General features: G+C 33.2%; 1 protein-coding gene across 3 annotated transcripts in view; it reads right to left on the bottom strand.

The window, feature by feature from the left end:
* Positions 1 to 20455, bottom strand: part of EPHA5 (EPH receptor A5) — a 345686-nt gene that overhangs the window by 148988 nt on the left and 176243 nt on the right. For 2 of the 3 annotated variants that reach the window (XM_042936273.1, XM_042936274.1), the window contains exons 4-5: positions 15705 to 15860; positions 11380 to 11715 (exon numbers count right to left, since the gene is read on the bottom strand). In XM_042936273.1, coding sequence (XP_042792207.1) covers positions 11380 to 11715; positions 15705 to 15860 — 492 coding nt within the window. Of the gene's footprint in view, positions 1 to 1544; positions 1919 to 11379; positions 11716 to 15704; positions 15861 to 20455 lie in introns of those variants that run through there. The other variant, XM_042936272.1, reaches the window with a different exon arrangement.

Below are 20455 nucleotides of genomic sequence, written 5' to 3'. Positions count from 1 at the left end.
GTTTTCCTTTTTAGACCTTATTTAATTCTTCAGTAGGCAGATAAAATAGTGTAAGGATGAAACATGTCTTCAAATACTTGTGTACCTTTTAGAATGCTCAATAGAGTATAATGAATGCAGGAGGTACTGAATAAATATTGCGTATTTGAATGCATGACAGTCCATTTTGGGAAAATAACATGAACAAGTCATTCCAATAAATTGTGCAAAAAATTCGTATTCTAAGTAAACTTTGTTTTGAACTTAATAGACAATTCAGGCATATGCTTAATTTAAACATGATTTTGCATCTATGGTTTCACTATTATAATACATCTAAAGAGCACACCAAGAAGATTTACATGATACCAGGCCATTGGGAATGCTTTTGAAACTTAGTTCTCAAGGACTAGTAATAAAGGGCAATGGCAATTCAGAGTAAAGGTTCTAAAGAAATTGATATTCTATGCATATCAATCTACAATATGCATCTTTACGCAAATAAGTTCATAGCATACATGCCAATGAGATAAATGATTGAATAGTTCAAATGCTGAGCTGCTCTGATTCTGAGCTGAGCCACAAGAATGTTTGATGGTTCACAGAGGAAATGGATCATTGACCATGTTTCTGTTGAATAGGAAATCAGCTTGCAACCAGAACTGACAGGAAAGAGCAGTTTAAAACCAGCTTGCAGGTGAGCAATGGGCAAAATAGAGTAACTAGATTAGAGGGAAAGAATAGTATTAACAAAATCCTTGCTGGTGTGAAAACAGACTGTCAGCAGATATTTTGTAGACAGCTTTAGGGAAAAAGCAACATCAAGCAAACCTGATTAAGGAGTTGTCACTATTTGCGTAGAGAGGAAGGATAGGAAAGAAATATCAGAACCTCTCACAAGTATCATTGTTTTCAAATGGGGCCAAACCTACCCTGCAGCAGAATCATTAGCTGTGTGTGTGTGTGTGTGTGTGTGTGTGTGTGTGTGTGTGTGTATGTATCAGAGAGAAAGAGAGAGAGAGAGACAGACAGAGAGACAGAGACAGAGACAGAAACAGAGAGAGAGACAGAGAGACAGAGAGAGAATATGTAGATTATCAGGCCCTTCTGTGGATATATTGAATCACAAATTGAGGTGTGGAGTCCTTAAACACATTAAGACTGAAAATATCATGTATTGCCCTTAAATGGCACAGCAATCATTACATAAAATTCTTCTCTAGAATGGGTTCAATCATCCTCAGTGAATTCTTTTGTCAAGATTGGAGTGTCTAAAGAAGAGAGGTTAAGAAAGCAGGCACACCAGCAAATTGGTGGACCTTAAATAACGATATTTTATTTTAAAGTCCTGGAGAACATAAACCTATGAATTACAATTAGGGCTCTGCCTCTGGATCCTTAATTTATAAATAAATAAATAAATAAATAACACCCAACACAAACAAAAATTTGGTTCAGAATTTTTTGAAGACTTCCAAAAATCTTTAAAACACATTATACATCAACATTACTACCAGTAACTGGAATTATAACACTAATTTGCATAATATGGAAACCCATTCATTTATAAACTGAACAAACACAAGTGTTAGGCACTGTTGTGACCCTAAGGCAAGTCCAGAAACATAGACGAGAGAAAATAGTTACAGTGCTTCGTGCTTCAAGTTATTTTTAGAGAGGTATGTCTAAGCTGGAAAGCAGAGAAAGCTTTTCTCCTGGAAGCAGCAATTTAAGCAGATTGGAAAACTGAGCTATCTAGGACAATGATGTAAAGAAACAGGTTTCAGGTAAAGGAAATAGCATGTGCAATATTCACTAGTGATTCAGAGTATCATAGCTCCAGGGAAGAATTTCTTAGTTTAGGTTCCTATTCCCTCACTTACTAGATTTGTGACCTTGGGCAAAGCACTTCACATCTTTAAACGTCAGTTTCTTCATCCTAAAAATGGGAATAATAATAATATTATGTCATGAAGATATTGCTAGGATCAAATAAGAAAACGCAAATCAAGTTCTTCACATGGCAATGTGCACACAGTAAGTGCTGAAACATGTTAGCCATCACTGTCTCTGTCGTTGTCAGCACAGTCTGTAGGAGGAAGAGAGGAAACAGAAGGCTCTCAAGTGCCTTTTAGAAACCAAATCTTTCACAAGTTTCTAAAGCCACTGAACCGAACAAGAATTTTGATAGTTTCTGAAAATATTTACCCCATCCACTAATCCTTGGGATGAATTATGTGCAAACTAATCAGATTAGAGCCTCATCTTTGAGCTATGTTTTCAGAACAGCACATAGGCATAGGAACAAGCACAGAACTTGCACCTCACATAAGTCAAATTTCCATGTAGATGGGTGGCTTCAGTTGGCAAAATTAGAAGCTTCTTTTGGTAGCCAAAATAATAATCTGGTCACAGAAGCATCTGTGTGTGGACAATGTAGAGATGTCCATGATATGTAATTAAACAACATTTGTCTCTTAGATAGTTTTCCTTCAAAACTTTAATAATGGACCAAAATTAGTATTGATCCACACACAATAATGATGTAATTAACAAAATTCATATTTTTTTCCTAATATATTTGGATTCAGATAAGTATTGTCTGTTTTCTTTTTTGTTTGTGTGGCTTTTTGTTTGTTAGTTTTTATGAGCTTTCAGTCTGATTTTTATTTTTATTTATTATTATTATTTTTTTAAATTTTCAAGGTGTTTTCCACATTCTTGCTCTTACTTTGATGATTTTATTTTCTTGTTTCTTTACATTATTGCTCTGGATATTTTATCAAAGTTAGAAAAAATTCAATGCTAATATAAAACCCAATGTTTTAGGAAATCATTGAAGATAGAGTCACTATTGGAAAATAATTTTCTTGTTTACTCCTCCAACCTTGAAGCAGCTCCTTTTTTTATCTGTTGAGTTAGAGATTGTATGTGTTTATTTTTGCCTTTGAATGTTTTTTTTTCCTTGTATCTTATTTACTTCCTCCCTGAGTTTGTCGATATAATACTTGTAAATTCTAAAACCTATTTATCTCATAGTTCTCCCATGGACTGACAGTATCTAGAAAATTATTGAAAGTCTTCTTAAAATGCTGCTATTTAACATTTATTAATACTTTATTACATGCTAGGCATTACACTAATTGTTTTGTAGACAGTAACTCATTTAATCCTTGCAACCATCTTATGTCATAGACACTATCATTTAGTGTCTGGTAGGTCTAAATAACTTACCCAAGTCACACAGCTAGTAAGTGGCAAAGACAGTATGGAAACCAGAAAGTTTGGCTCCACAATCTAGAAATTTAACCAACATACTAATCCACTGCTCTGTGCAACAGATTAACACACACGTGCACACACACAGTTTCTATTCTGTGTTTCATTTTCAAGGCAATAAAACTTTATTAAGTACATGGTGCAGTGAAATGGGAAAAGAACTGAAAATGTGGTCTACTAGTTTTATTGTTTTCTTTTTTCTTTTCTTTTTTCTAAAAGAAAATTTGTATATACTGAATGAAATTCACTATATTAGGACTTTAAAATGAAAACAGAATGTTCACAGATTGGGTACTCAGAGAATCCAGAGCTCTGTTACTGGGTGAGCTGATAATGTAGAGTATAGTGAATGTGTGATGGTTACAAGCAGCACATCAGATGGCCAAAAGCCACATGGGTAGATCCACAAAATATTTAGATTATGGTGAAAAATGAGTAGATAGAATGAAAAATTTAATATACCATTAAATTAAAATAAAAATGTTTACAATATTAAATAAACATTTGATACGAATACTTATAAACAACGACAGAAAACACCACAACATATTAAGAATCTGCTCTTTCATGTATGAAAATGACAGATTTGAGACAATAGCAGTACATAAGAAAATCAATAAACCAGGTGAGAGCCTTGTGTAGTTCAAAGATAGTAATGTGCCATGAGTTGAGACAACTTATTAACTCAACCCTCAACACTTGAAATGCAAATATTTATATATATTAAAGACATAAAATATATCACATAAAATTCATATATATATGAATATATAAATATGCATATATATGAATATATATATACATATGTATACATATACATATACACACATATATACACATATATATGTAAGAACAAAGGAAGGGAGGAAGAAAAGAGAAACAGAAAAAAGGAAGGAAGGAAGGGGAAAAGAAAGAGTTTGGATAAACAAATCTTAATTACTCAAACAAACAAATTTTCCCAAAATATTAGAGATAACTTGTCTAGCAATTGTCATGTAGTAATTTTCATTCAAATTTGAATAAATTCATTGTATATCATCGTTTGAATGGCACTTTATGTATTTATAAAACTGACATAGGTACCTTATATCTCCAACATAGAAATAAGAACTCAAAAAAATCCAGGTTCCTTTTCTGCTACGAAAAGGCATATATTTTGAGATCCATCAAACAGACTTGCCCAGGGAAGATACAGATTCAGATAGGCAACTTAAGAAACCAGGTTCTTCATGAAGTTCTCATTTTTTTTTTTTTTTTGGCTTTCTACTGATGAAGATGGTAGCAAAATATGAATATTTTCTGGTAACAATACTGAAGTCTTTTCAGTACAAGTTTGAGACTGAAATATCAATGCTACTAGGGGCAACAGTAATGACAATAAAGTCAAGTCCCCCACCACAATAAAGTCAAGTCAAGTGGTCTGCTTGACCACCGCAGTCGCAATGTTTCCCTTCATCAGGTCAACTTGGCGGTAGAGTATTGAGCATTTATTCTGGAAACATAGCCTCTAATCTTTGAATCTCTTCTTCTCTATGATTGTATGAGCCACTTAATATCCTGTATTAAAGACCTCTTATGTTTAAACCAGCCAAAGTAGACTTTGTTCATAAGAAAATGGACATTATAAACAAAAATTATTCCCAAAAGAGAAATGTTTTGGGTAACAGTCTTAAAGGGAATGGGAATAAAGAACCTATGACGTCACTTAGCTGTATCTCAATGGAGCAAAGGCCTATTTAGTATTAAGGACTGATAATATAACAATACCTGGCATACATTTCATCAGCCGTGGTCACCTCAAATAAAGTGCTTCTTGAAGGTAATGTTTTGGGTGACAAAATACCACCTGTTTTAGTACTATAAAAGCATGAGAAATAGAAATATGGGAAGAATTGGTTGTATCCAACTGTACTACCGAATTTAAAGAAATAAACTTAAAATTTAAATTTTCAGCTCCAACTGTCTTGAGCTGCCAAAAGTCCTCTTACAGTGAAAAGGATAACAGAGCTACAAATAAAAATCCAAGTCTTATTCCACAGAGTTTCTGAATTGTAAAAATGATTGAACTTACTGCATCACTTTAGGAGGAAATGAGGCCACTGATTGGAAAAAAAGTGAAATCCTGAGCACTGGAATGCAGATATGTGGAAGAATTCAGATGATTCAAAATACTATCAACTTCTAAAACTTACAGAGTCTGTCTTGCTACCTGATTCAGCTGTTCCACATGTGACTGAGGAAGTGGTTCCTTCATGTCTTCATTACCAAGCCCACACCTTATCTAAGATTGTTAATTGATAGATGGACGCAATTCTCTTCCTGACCAAACCTATTACTCCATCTGAACTCAGGATACTGACATAAATTTGAAAGCCAGTTATCTAGTCATATGGAGGCAAGAAGCTTCTTGGATATGAAACTCTCAAGATTCTATAACTTAAGTTTGCCCAAGGTTAGAAAATATGTGTAAAAATGGATTTTATGAGTTTCTCAGATGCATAGGGGCTAGAAGCAATGTAATTCCAGCTAGTATAAATGCATGATTAACGATTCTGGATTCAATGTGCTTCTCCAGGTCACTGGCACGAGTGCTAAATGTTTCTTCAATTTGTTGACCAAAATCTGGATTGAAAGGTGGCTAATGTTAAATAATGTTCAAAAACTTGGAATTCCTTGGTTTAATGTAGAAGAAGGTATTAAATGACCTGCTGAAATAGAAGTGTTAAAGTGGATTTATTTTTCAAGGCTTATGAAACTCCCCACTAATTGTAACTTTAGGAAAGGCCCAGAAGACATTTTCCTTATCATAATGATAAGAAATAAATTCGCAGTGCCACATGTATAAACAAAATCTCCATCATTTCTATTCTCTGTACTTGAGAACACAGAAGTTGAAGCTGCAGTGAAATAATAAGGGTGATTGCCCTTCACGAAGGATTGTGCAATAGCAACATATGTTAATATTGTCCATCTGCCTTTCAGCTTTTCTGAAAAGTATTTCTGACCATTTCTAAATAAATAAAGAGGGGGAGGGGTAAATGACCAAACCTTTTACCAGTTATTGAATCCTGTGCCTGAGCTAGCATTAATCCCTATGTATTCAGAAACACTGATCTGAGTGGATGTTATGGAGGTAATGTGATTAAATAAGATTCAGCCCAGAGCCCATATTACAATTGGCATAGTGATGCCTTCTCCATCCTATCCTTTGACCCTTTCACCAGTTCACTGGTGTATATTGGAAAATTTACCTTGCACATGGAAGAAAGCTTTCTTTGTCTTTGAGCCCCATTGAAACAAAAGCTGTAAAACTATAGTAATGGCCAAACTAAAGTATCTCCATCCTACCAAAAGAGTAAGCACAAATCTTTATTGTATCTCTGTAGAAATCAGTGCCACCATAAAAAAATATAGAAGAATAAAGAATGTGAGTCATGAACTTATTTTAAATGACTTGTTTGGTCTGAGTAGAAGACCAACAATCTTGGCAAACAACATATTTAATCAGGTGGTGATTACAAATACAGCCAATATGATGTCTCCACTGGCAAAAAAAATCAACAAATACCTTCACCTTTGTTTAGTAATGGTCTAACAAGTGACAATGAACTTTTTCTTTAACATCTCAATAAACAGAAACCACCAGAAAACATTTTTTGCCACTTTGGCAAGAGCAACAATTTACTTTCACTGTCTTGTTTCAGCATTCTCTTAAATTTCCAGGTCTACAGCATAATTTGGTCTTCAGGGAACCCTGATCATCTCAACATCCTATGTTACATCATGCTGGTCAACTGCACGAAAGGCATCAAACTGAAAGTACTTGATTAAATGGGATTATCGTGTACCCCAGATACCTTTACAAGAACCAAGAAATAAAAACCATCAAAATATAGGGACATCTTTCTTAGTGATATTTCTGATAGTCTGGACAGGTTGGGCCATCTCCTCCAAAATGTTTGCTGCATTTTACAAATCATATCATGTCAACTAAGCCCTCTGAGGACAGAATCTAGAAGCCTAAGATTAATTCAAAACAATTAAAGTTTGGTCTGTTTTACCCCAGAATTAAAATTCTATCCCTTTGCATACTAAAATGTTAGTGATTTCCTTGTCTTTTTTTTTTTGTTTTTTTTTGTTTTTTTTGTTTTTGTTTTGGTTAGAATGAGCTTATTCTTTCTTGGGATAAAATATACATTTGTATATATTTAAATATATACATATTTTATATACACATATAAATACATATATAAATTTTAGCATTTGCTAGTGTGCCTAGTGCAAAATTATTTTAAAATAAAAACATTAAAAATATGTTTATAGAAGACTATAATAATGCATACAATTTTGTGAGCAGATAATGAAACTTAAAAATATTTGCTTTCAATGGAATTTTAATTTTCACACTATGTATTGATGTATCACTCACTCTCTATCCATATATCTATACATTCAATCATGTATCCATGTAACTAGAAGATTGAGAAACTCAGTCAATATTATCCCTTTTTTAAGTTTAAGAATTTTAAATAATTCATGGTTTGCATATTCATCATTTTATCCACTTTGCAACCTATTTGTTAAGAGATCCTTATATAATTAACATATTCCCAATGAATTTTCCTATCATTTCCTCCTTCTCCACAGATAGTATTCCTTTACCACATGTAAATTACTTTTTTTTTTCTTATTCTTTCACTTTCAGATGTGTTTCTTTTTCTTGGCCATGAAAATCATCACAATTTTACAATGCTTTCCTATCAACCTCAGTACTATTTGCTTCATTTTATAAGGAACATACAGTCCAACTAATTCCAGTATTCAGCTTTTCTTAAAACTTTATATTTTGTTTTTGTTTTGCTTTATTCTTTAAGTAATCTCTACACCCAACGTGGGGCTCAAAGTCATGACCCAGAAATCAACTGACCACTGACTGAGCCAGCCAGGTGTCCCAAACTTATATTTTGACCTTACTATTAAATTGCATGTAAAAAGTACCATTTGAATTTAGACAACTTCTCGCAAGAGTAAGATACTAGACTTCATAATAATATAATGACTGGGAAAATGTTTTAAATACTGTATAAAACTAGGGTTACCTAGTTAGCTAGGGTTACCTAATCAATTTCAGTTCCTAGTTTAATGCAAGGTTCCCATCTTACAAAAAAAATTGCTATTTTTCTTCTTGTACTTTATAAATATAATTTTGAATCTAGGTAATTCATACTATGCACTAAAACTGTAGTAGATGACTGATGCCCAGCCAGTCTGTGACCATCTCAAGTGACCTCGAGGAGAAACCAAAAACAAGACAAACCAGAAAATAAGTTAAGTGGAGGCATGCAGGCAATGTTTTTGAATAATCTGATAAGAAACAAACATAATGTATTAAGATGACGTAAGGGTCTTTCACATCTCTATGTGGAATTCAGTAAACCTTAATTTTTACCAGACCAATTATACCTAGTGACACGCAACTATATGATGGAGAACTGCTTGCAAGGATAAATACCCATTCCCTTTTTGCATAGAATTCTCTGTAAACTGACATGCTTTGGAGCAATTCTTAAGACCAATTTGAAATACTGTCTTCTGGGCTATAGTCCACAGTAAGACAATGAATAAAACATTTATTAACCTATTTTAAGGATGGCTTTTTATTGTAGTCAACAACATATTGTGGTCATGTCACAAAAAATAAGTCAATCAGAAAATGCCAAAACAAATTACAAATCTGAAACAAATTAAGAAATGCATTTCTCAAAAAGAAGTCCTTAAAAGATTGAAAATAAAGTTAAAATTCGCTGAAAGAAATTTTATATAAAAAACACATATGACACAAATAATTTTCTTTAATTTAATGCTTAAAATATTCAAATATTAAAAACTACTAAGCCCACTTTCTATTATGCTGGTAATTGATAAATATGCATCAATAATTATTCAATATAAGACTTCTTAGGAGGTATTTGAAGTTTACAATTTTGGTGAAAATTGAGACTTTGGTTCACCTAAAATGTCAGATACTGAGAAAAATGTCTTCTTGTTTTGATTTTTTTTTTTTTGATAGATTTGCAAGCCTTTGGCAGTATGTGTACCCTGAGAACTCAGAAAAAATCAGCAACCAAGAGTCAACAAAACATTTGTTCTAAATACAAATGTTTGTTTTACATGATAGCAGTGCCTTGAACAGTTGGATGAAAATTATTCTTTCATGGTATTTAAGGTATTTATACATCAAAACCACACTTTACAGTCTGAACAGACTACCAAGTCAAAGACAACTAGAGCAAATATTTATTAGTACGTTATCTTAAATATATACAGTCATTTCCTATATATAGTTCAGCAGAGAAATATCTTTCAAGTAAGTTGAGGTTATGCAAACTAGAAATTATTCTCCCTGAGGAACATAACTCTCAGTGATTGTATTCAGTCATTGAATACATATTCAAACATGTTTTCAATATGTTAATGGAAGATTCATACACAGAACCATGTAAAGTTGAAAGATGTTACATGAGAAACCTGAAATCACATGCTGTAAAGTCAGTGTTCTTCTGATGTGGGAAGACAGTTTGCATTTACTGAACACTTGTGCCATCTAGATACTGTGATGGAATATCGACATACACCAGTATTGCCAGCAGCTGACTCTATTGTGAAAGAAAACTTAATTTTCACTATTTCTATCCAGTTCTTTAACACTTTTGTTAGTTCCACCTTAGGTTAGGGAGTAAATGGAGAAAAATATAAATGATTCATTTAAGGAAGTGGTATTTATGTGTGCAATGTTTTCTCTAAGAATAAAAAAAATGCTGTGGACATCTATGCAACATGGACAAGAATATCTAGACTATTTAGAATAATTCATAATAAATTACTCAATTAATTTCATGTTAGCCAGGCTGCTCTTGAACACTTCCCTTGATTTGATCAGTCAGAAACAACTATGAACTCGACTGCATGCACTTTTTGATCTTAAGAAGTAATGGCTTGATTTACCTGACACATTCAACAATTCAAATTATTTTGGCCAAGATGTGATTACCGACAGCATTCTCCAGTCAACCAAGTCATTCTACAACCTACAAACTTACACTAATGTTTATATGAACTAAGTCCAAAACGATTCAGCCAAACATATCCTATTTCATTGTGAGTACTGCTAGCAACGATGTCTTCACTGATGAAAGTCCACCTGGTGCGCTAATGAGATGGCGATTTTATGCCCATGGACTGAGAGCTGTGGCCAGGGAATAGAGGGAAGTGACATTTAATGCCTCATCCCACCCAGATACCCCATTGTTGACAAAAACAAGTCATAAATTATCCATAGGCTTTGAATAATTCTTCTTACAAAACAGGTTGAATTTTAATTTAATCATAGTTTATCTTTGGTTTTTATTTTACCAGGAAAGACGCCCTCTATATTGATTTACTTAAAATGGAATATCTGAGTGGAAACTATGGGGGAATTTTAGCACAAGCAGACCTGAATTCTCTACCGTCTAATAATTACTCTCGAGAAATTTCAAGAGCTTTATATGGAACATAAATGTGTTTTCATGTATAGTTCACAGTTATTCTAATTTTGATAAGTGGATTTGGCAAAGAAAAATTCATTTTGTACGTTTTTATTATTATAATAATAGAAATGACAAGAAAAGCCTATTTCAATATGTAAAGAAAATTCAGCTGTGGTGCCAAACAAACAAGCAAACAGAACCCGATTGATTATCTGTTAAATTAATAAAATAAACAAAAAACATGAAGTAAAGAAAACAACAAAATATGTAGATTTGAGCTATGATAATTGCATGTGTGAAATTTGAGATAAAATTTTGCTACGAATGAGCCAAAAATGTCTTTTTAGTAATAAAAAAAATTCAATGGAAAATTACCTTATTCTTAACCCCCTGTCCATGGATGAGAGTGCTAAGAAAGCCCTAGCTTTTATTTTTATAGGAAGCATTTTGAGATGTATTCTACTTTAAGTCCTGGCCCTCTGGTTTATGAGAAGTTCTCTTATAGATCTCACAGTTTAGCCCTCACTTAGCTACGGAGAAAGTTGACAGAGCTCGGCCCAAGGTACATGATTTGGTTGGACATCACACTTACCTGCTTGATTTGTGGTTACATTTACAGACACATATTGCCGGGCTCCTGGGCTCAAGTCGGACACTCCATTCACTGCCTCAATCTCAAAGGTATAGTTTGTGTGAGCGAGCAGATCCACCATCATGACAGAGGTGTTTTTCAGGCCGATTTGCCGGGGGAGGTACCTGACATGACCTCCACACTCGTCACACACACCTGCATGGGAGTTGCACTTCTTGCATGCAATATAATATGAGACATCTTTCCTTCCACCAGTGTCAGCAGGGGGAATCCATTCCAGAAAGACACTAGTTTCATTAACATTTGAGATGGCATTCCGAGGAGCAGAGGGGGGTCCTGGTTTGCAAAGTAAAGTGAGAAAAACATATTTTAAGATGACAACATTAAGCATTGTTTACTACACAAGTCCCTGGTCTGAAGAAAAAAAAAATAGATTTGCAATCAATCTTTTAAGTAGGGAGAATGCAACAGTCATCAATTTGTAATAAGCGAAAAATCTTTTTCGGGTTTTGTAGGGACAATAGTGGGATTTATACCCTATAGGAATAACTTATCTTGGCATTGCTATAACTACTCATTTCGTTAAAACAGATGTTTTGCTTACTGTAAATATAAGGAAGTATGAAGTAAAACTATGTATGCAAAAATAATGTTATATAAAAAATTATACATTCAAAAAGTGGTAAGTCCTTTGGCAAATCCAAGGAAAAATTCTCCTTGGGGATTGAACTGATTACTTCCTCATTGAGATCTGTCCCAGTAACCTAGGAAATACACATGAAGGATTTACTAAGCAATGAGCACAAGTGAAAATAGGATTTGCCAGTGTGGTTCTTGACTACAAATTTTGCAGCAAGTAAAACAGCCTTAGCTTACCTCAAAATAAATTGCATATCCACAGATAAATCACCAACAGCATTTGAAATCTCTCTCATGTGTCAAGAAAAATCTAAAGTAGTCGGACACTACAATGTGTAATAAAACTTCACTTACTTTAATATTGTTTTAGTACTATGGCTCTGTAAACTGTGAATTTTACTTAATGGGAAATCAGAAATATATTTTATAAATAACTCTCAAAAACACCATGAGGGTAAGAATGAAAGTGTTCAGATCTTGAAGGATCAGCAGAATGAGGATATATAAGTAATAACAATATCTTTTGTATGTTACTTTATTTCTGAAACTAATAATTAGCTTACTGAAGAGAACTAAAATCAATTCTATATCAGCTGTGACAACTGTATACCATGCTGGTGGAGGGTGTTGATTAGGGGGGAGGCTTTGCATGTGTGTGGGCCAGGAGTATATGGAAAGTCTCTGCCTTTCTCTGAATGTTGTTGTGAACCTAAAACTGCTATAAAAAATTAAGTCTTTTAAAAAAGGAATTGCATAATGTCTATTTTACAGTTGATTACCAAATACTTAGCGTTATAACTTCAGTTAGGTGTTAATGTTATATGGTCAGATGTTCCCAAAGTAAAAATACATTTTTATTTGTTTCAGAGTTGACAAGTAAAGATTTCCCAACAGAGAACAGAATGGACTATAGTGGTAGCTGAATGGTTCATAGGCATAAATTAAGCTGTTTGGGATGGCATAGCCTATTTATCTTAATATTTTTTGTTTTAAACATAGAGATTATTATTAATTTCTACCTAACATTCATTAAGCCATGACTGTTGAAGACTAAATTTAAATAAGGTGATTAAAAAAAAGCTACCTGGTATTTACAAAATGTCTTTTAAATTAAAGGACCCCATAACCCAAAAGTTGTCATTTTTGGCAAAATAATCCCCACCTTGACTACATTTATGGATGAACTCTGTGAATTTTGCCATACATACAACCTCACACATTTCAACACAAAACAGTTACTTTTAAGTTGAAACAATTACTTAAGATGGAAATACAAGTCTTAATTTTTTACTGATTTAATAGTGGAAAGTTACGGAGAAAATGTTGTTTGAGGTCAAAATGTTACAGGTTTACTTCTGAAGTGAAGGTAAACAGACTTGAAATATGTCTCGTTCAGAAAGATATCAAACTTTTTTTCCTCCCTGCCAACTGAAATGAAACCAAATTTAACACCTTTCCTCTAAATCTGTACAAATACATCAGAGTCTGACTCTCCCTTTTCTTCTGGTTGTGCCAGTAACAGTCCCTCAAAATTTTGTGGGGACACATCTGCCTCTTAATGTGAAAAGGAAACTCAAATTCAAGTGAAGCCCTAAAGTAGAGGTAGAAAGTAGCAGCTCAGATGGTCATACACCTAAAAATAATGTAATGAAATTCCACAGCCTGCTAATACATGTGATATGTGAACCAAAACAGGGCTACGTACCCTTGATTTAAGCAGATTCATCAGAAACTTTTTTGTTTTTCTTTTCCTATAAGTTTATAACATTCTATTTTCCAGATTTAGATAGAAAGATAGATAGATAGATAGATAGATGATAGATAGAAGGAATTGGAACCATAAATTTAATTCGAAAGATCCAAAGTGAAAGAAAAATTCAAGATACTCATGTGAACATGAGAACATCAATCAAGCCACCCATTCAAGGGAAACATTTGCAGTATTTGTGGTGTTATGAATGCAACTAAAAACGGAACGCATGCACTCACAGAATATATGTTAGCAAGATCTTCTATACAAGTCCCAACAGTCTTTTGAGAAATGTGTACAAATTAGTGTTCTTTTGAAACACAGTATTAGAAATTCACACACCTGGAAACAGAAAATTTGAAGCCTCAAGTCCTTTAAGAGGACGAAGCAGTCCTTGCCACCAGAGCACAGTCTCATCCCAAACCTAACAAACTTACAGAAAGGGAGACTCAATTCTGTGCTGAGAAAGAGAAAGATCATGGCTGGATCACTTAAAGAAAATAATTATTAGGAAACTAAGGAAATTTAAAAGATAATTCAAGACATGGTTTTCTCTCCCTAATTTACCAGCCTATTGTCTATCCACATTTCCCTCTACTTGGACATCCTTTTGCTCTGAATAATTGAAATCATCTCTACTGTAACCAAAGTGTATCACTTTCAATCATAGTTTTATCTCCTCTATTCAAATGGAACCTCCCCAAAGTGTATACAATAATGTCTATTTGAATAGGAGTTGTTTATAATTAGTAACCATCTAACTCGTAAAACTATCAGTCTGGTGATAAAAGAATTGTCTTTCGCAATACAAAGCTAATTAATATCAATGATTTGAGAAATTATGAAAATATGTCTCACTGACACTATGGAATTCAGCCCTTGAAATTCAGATAAAATTTCAGTTTGTGACAATTTATTAAAGGAATTGTATTCCTATTTATATTTAATAGTAGAATGAATGTCCTAGAATAAATACTAAATTTCAAAAAGTTTTGTCATCATCTTTGAGAGCGACGACATCTTCCTGGGATCAAAAATAATAAAACAAGGCAAGGTCATGGATATTGAATGTAATGAGGAGAGGGGATTTACTTTCTTCCCTTTCATTTTGAGTTTTTGTTTCATTTGCCATAGACTCTGAATGTGGAAAATTTATGAAAGGATTTCTGTCAAATACATAAATGTGCTTCTTTCTCAGAAATCTGTGGAATGCTAGAAAAACAAAACACCAAAGACATTGAAGAATGTGGATGTTTCCACTGCGAAGGTTGGAATTAAATATTTACTATTCATTATTCTTATGATATGATTATGTGCTATAATTAATTAGAGTTAGGGGCACTCCCTAATAAGAAACATGACAACTGCTTGAAAGTCCTAGCTAAAAATTTGGTTTTATATTTGACTCCTAAATCCTATTTGCCAACCCTCACCACTCCATGTGGTGTTTCCTACCTTTTTTTATAGATGACCTTCTCACTGGCCCTTGTAGTTTAGTGTGGCAGATAAGAAAAAAAAAAAAAAAAGGCACAAGTGCCATTTATTGTATGCTTATGTGATCAGAAGCCTGGGTTGGGAGAAGAATGAAAAAAAAAAATTACTGTGAATAGCGAAGTGGGTTCATCAAAGTCATGTTTAGCCATCCTGAACACTAAAAGAAATCACAAAATAAAATAAAATATACTTTATCTGTCTTAGATGTTGAATTTGAAATTAGGGAAAATGAATGCTTCTAACAGCGAGTGATAAAAGAGACTCAAACTTTCCAAAGCTTACTCAAGAAAATCAAGATTTGGTAAAAAAAAATAGCTATTTTGGAAGATTAAACATTATGCCTGTTTTAGAGAAAATGGTGATAGAATGCAACAGGCTTCATCATGCTCTTTCTTCGGAGTGGTGAAAGTTCGGATCACCAAGTATCAGTGGGTTTCCTTACTTGTGCATGCCATTGTGGGTGGATCAGACTCCCTCCTGAAATAATCCTTTTCACAGACACAAGAGGTTGAAGCTTCCTCATGGGTAAAACTGTGAGGTGGACATTTGCTGCAGGTCTGGCTGTGAGGTGAGGCTTTGAAGAACCCAGGTCTGCACACTGTCAAAAGAAATAAGAGACTAAGCTTTTCCTTGGAACAGATGCAGTGTTTGTTTGGTGAATAATGCCATTATTTTGACTAGTATACACAGATTACATATAACACAATATTTGCATTAATTTCAAAAGTGTTTCACAAGCTTCGGAATCATAAATACCAGCCTATTCATTCAGATAATCAAATATTTAAGTATTTAAATTAAACATGTCTGGAATATGTGTATTTTCAGTGACTTCTATGCTGCAGGAGCTTATAAGAAATTATATTATGAAAAACAAATACTTATATGTACTTAAAACTTAGGTAGTCTTTTGAGTATAGTTTTCATTAACTCTGTTATTAATACAAGTGTGTTGAAGAAATGCTAATTTTCCCCGATGCTCATAGAACAGTAAGGTGCATAGTAGGTGCTTGAAATTTTGTTATTAAATTAATTAATTAATTGATAATTAGTAGGTGTTAAGAGCTTCATAAATTTTGTTATACTTGGGAGAAAGCATGGGTGAGCTGGTGTATCATTCACATTATATTGATTTCAGGAGGAGTCCGATGTTAGGCATTTACTTTACATTTTACTCCATTTTAGAACTATTTGATTCAACAAAGCATCTATTCTGATATAAGTCATATTTATACTGTACAAATTATTATGATCTATAAAGGATAGAAAATGTGTCTTACTCAATTTTACATTCATAATACTTATCACAGTGTTCGACCACAGTAGGCGATCCTAAATTGTTATGTAACACATAAATGAATGAAAGACATAGCATGAAGATTGTGACTGAACTATTCAGAATCACATAAAGAAAATGTTCTTTGGGTATCTGTGTTAACATTTCTGTTGGTGGTCAAATAAGTGTTAATAGAGTTTATCTTTTTTTTTAAATTTCTGCTCATTCCCTAACCTCTGGTATCTTTCTTTCTTCTGCATGGCTAATAAAACCAAACTTTTATTCCAACTTTCAATATGTGGGCCAATTGAAAACCACCAAACTGATGGTTTGATTACCTTTTAGGGCTTAGATTACATAAAACTAATCAACCGTATATATCTTTTCTACTTTCAGAATTCAGTACATACACTTATGAGCATTTATTCAGGCATCAATGGAAATTTGCTAAAGCTTAAAGGGGAACTTGTATTTCAACAGAAAATTTTGATAGACATAATGAATTTTGGCTAATTTTCATGTGCTATAAATGATTTGGGTTTTTAGTAATCCGTGCTAAGGCTTTTTGCCATCACCATGAATAATCAGGAATTGACAAAAATGAGAAGGGACTTTTTTCAGTAGATCTAATTATAGCGATAGCAAAGCCTTAATGCTCTTATAAATTCAGAGAGAATGTGAAGGTATTTGAAAGATAAGAAGAGCTTTTTGATAGTATTAGGGACATTCTTGTAGTCAAATGATTAGGAAAAGATTTAAAATATTATTTTTCTTGTAATAGGATTGCTGTAGCAGCCAACACCATTCATTGCTAAGTTATCCATTTTTTCTTCTTTCATCCTCTACAGTAAAACCATTCTCACTTTAAACACTATTTATTTTCAAAGACATGAAGTGTCAATCCACAATTCTGCCTATTTGGAAATAAGTGATCATTTATGAAACAAAAGGCATTTATTTTCTTTTAGTGAATGCCTGTTAACTTAAAAACTTATTTTGATACCATATACAACACTGTTATTTAACCTTCCATAGAAACTTTGAAAACAGAAAGAAATGTAAAAGTAAGTTAAGGTGGTAAGTGTATCTTTCTCACCAGCAGTTCAACAAAATCCTTTCAGCAGATGAGTAGGACAGAAATTTTGCTTGGTACTAGGTTACAGAGGTAAATAAGATAGACATGTCTCTGCCTTTATGATTCTTAACAGTATTACATGAATAATTATAAATATGATTATGATAGAAAAAAAGAAAGAGCATGGAAGTGAAAATTGATACCTAATTTAGACTGGAATATCAAAAAGACTTCTTAAGGAAGCTAAGCCTCTGCTGAGATTAAAACAAAAAATTAAAAAGGAAAATTATCCAATTTGCATTTGCATTAAGGGGGGGCATTAGAATGCATTAATGTGCATTAGAGGGGCAAAATCCTTGCAAACAAATTAAACCGGTGGACAGCAAACGAGGAGATAGAGAAAACTAAAAGATCAGGGTGATAGTAGACTTAAAATGGCAGAGATAAAGTTAGAGAGGGAAAAGGATACCAGGTCACACCTTAGAGGTTTTATTGTTTGAGGTCATTACACAAATTTTAAGCAGGGAAATACTGAGATCACAATGATGTTTGACAGATCAGCGTGGGTAATGGATTAGAGAGGAATAAGGATGGAGCCATTTTCTCAGAGAACTCCAGGTATGAAATGAGTTTGGGGGAAGATAATGATTATGCTTAAGGTATTATTTATTTTGAGGTTAAAGAAATTCACATAACGGTATAGAGAGGAAAACTGTGAGCTCAATGTTGTCCAAGAAAAAAAAATACATGTATATGTAATTATTCATTGCCTTCAAATCATGGCCCCCAATCCAAATGGGACCTACAATGCTGCAAGACAATTTTAGTATTATTTCCTTAGTTAACTTTGGTTTTCAGCACCAGCATGATTATTTTGTAGCTTCTCCTCTCTCTTCTTATTCCTTAGAAGCTCTATTCCTTTGTGATCTCTGGCTGGTACATTTTTCTGTGTGCTGAGAAAATAGAAGTCATTAAAGAAACTTGCTTATTTTCCGATCACCAAATCTCCAAACCTATGTGCACTTGTAGCCACCCTCTCTCCCTTCTTTCTTATGAAAAATTGAAATGTGTTTTTGCTTTTACCAATGAAAAGTATCTTTATTTGAATTAAGAACCTCATCTCTACTCTCTGAGAGTAATCTTTCAAATTATCTACTATCCCTTTTACATACTCAGTTTCTCTCTCTCTCTCTCTTTCTCTCTCTCTATCTCTCTCTCTTTCTCTTAATCTCTGTCTCTCACCTAGTCATTCATACGACCTCAATACAGTTTTCCAGAATTTTTCAATGGAAACAAAGTGAAGCACAACAAACAAATAACAACAATAAACTATCAATCTCACTTGATCTCAGTTCTCTCTGTAGCTATCAAACAGTTTTGCTACCCTTCAGAACACAATTTCTTAAATTATTTTTCCATACATGCATCTCTAGTTCCTATTTTAAATCACACATTGGCATAGTCCACTCCCCTGAAACTGGTTTTGTTAAGATTGCAGTCATCTTGTTGCCATACTTCTCAACAGCATTAGATCATGTCATTTTTGGGAAATTCCAATTAATTTTATTACAAAATGCTAGCATAGTCTGCAAGTTTCCACACAAAAAGAAATCCTTCAAATATGGTCTTCTGCCACACTCACTGTCTCCATCCATACTAATCTACTTATAATTTCTTGCACTTGGGAAACTCTTCTATCTGCTTCTAAATATTGCAGGAAAAGCATTCTAACCAAAGAAGAAGAAGTGTAAGAAAAAGTTTGTAGTCCATGATAAGGACTTTGGATTTAATCTGAATGCATTTGGAAAAAACTGGGTTTTTTTTGTTTTTGTTTTTTTTTTTTTTTTTGAGGACACTCCTTCTGTCAAGCACTGTGGCAAGGGATATTTATATTGTGGTCAGAAAATAAAATTTGTACTTGGAAGTACCGTGAACCCACAACATATATGGGGAGGCCAAAAATAAAAAGTGATAATCAAAAGAAGCAAAATTGACCTTTTTTTGCATTTTAATTACGGCCATATTTAACAAATAATTATTAAGGTGAGTATTAAAATTTCTTTTAATTCCATCTCGATATCGTTTACTTAAACAGTTAAACATAAAGGCAGCTTCTGGAGCAAAGTTTTGTCAAATAATAATTGTATGTTGCCTAAACATTATTTAGAAAATATTACGCAGGTCTATTTAAGTTGAAAGAGGAGTAGGAGACAAAAACTGTATCCTATTTGAATATGCTTCATGAAACTGATTAGGCAATCCTCTGGAGAGAAGGAAACTTTTTTTTTTTTTTTTTTGGAAGGAAGGAAGGAAACTATTTTTAATAATTCCTTTACTGTCCATGCTCCAAGGCTCTTTTTAAGTGCTACCTTTTCCATGATATTTGTGATGATGTCCATGGCTATATAATCTGTCCTTACACATCTTTTACATCTAGAAACTATTTATTTAATATCTATCTTATGGCATATAGCAAAATTTTTGTCAGTTTTATGTGTAGGAATATTCACCTGCTCCCAACTCTACATAAACATTCTGGAGAATAGAAACAGTTCATTTGATTTTCATCATTTGTAACATAATTCAATGTATTGAGTACACATTCAGCAACATTTATTGGATGGATAAATAGTATATTTGTGTCCTTCTCAGGGTCAAAATGACACAGCAGAACTTAATAAAAGCTGATGAAGCTAAATTATTTAAATATTAACTCTTGGCAAGTAAATAATAATATGTGTTAGTTACATCTACACTGACTACTTTAGAAGTTTTACATAAGCTACCAACATTCCAGCTTTCATAGTTATCACTTAGAAAATTAGGATGTTAATTACACCTA

The sequence above is a fragment of the Panthera leo genome, chromosome B1, assembly GCF_018350215.1.
Source record: "Panthera leo isolate Ple1 chromosome B1, P.leo_Ple1_pat1.1, whole genome shotgun sequence".
Taxonomy (NCBI): Eukaryota; Metazoa; Chordata; class Mammalia; order Carnivora; family Felidae; genus Panthera; species Panthera leo.
Note: the sequence above shows the minus strand (reverse complement) of the source record. Positions and strands in the feature narration are given on the sequence as shown.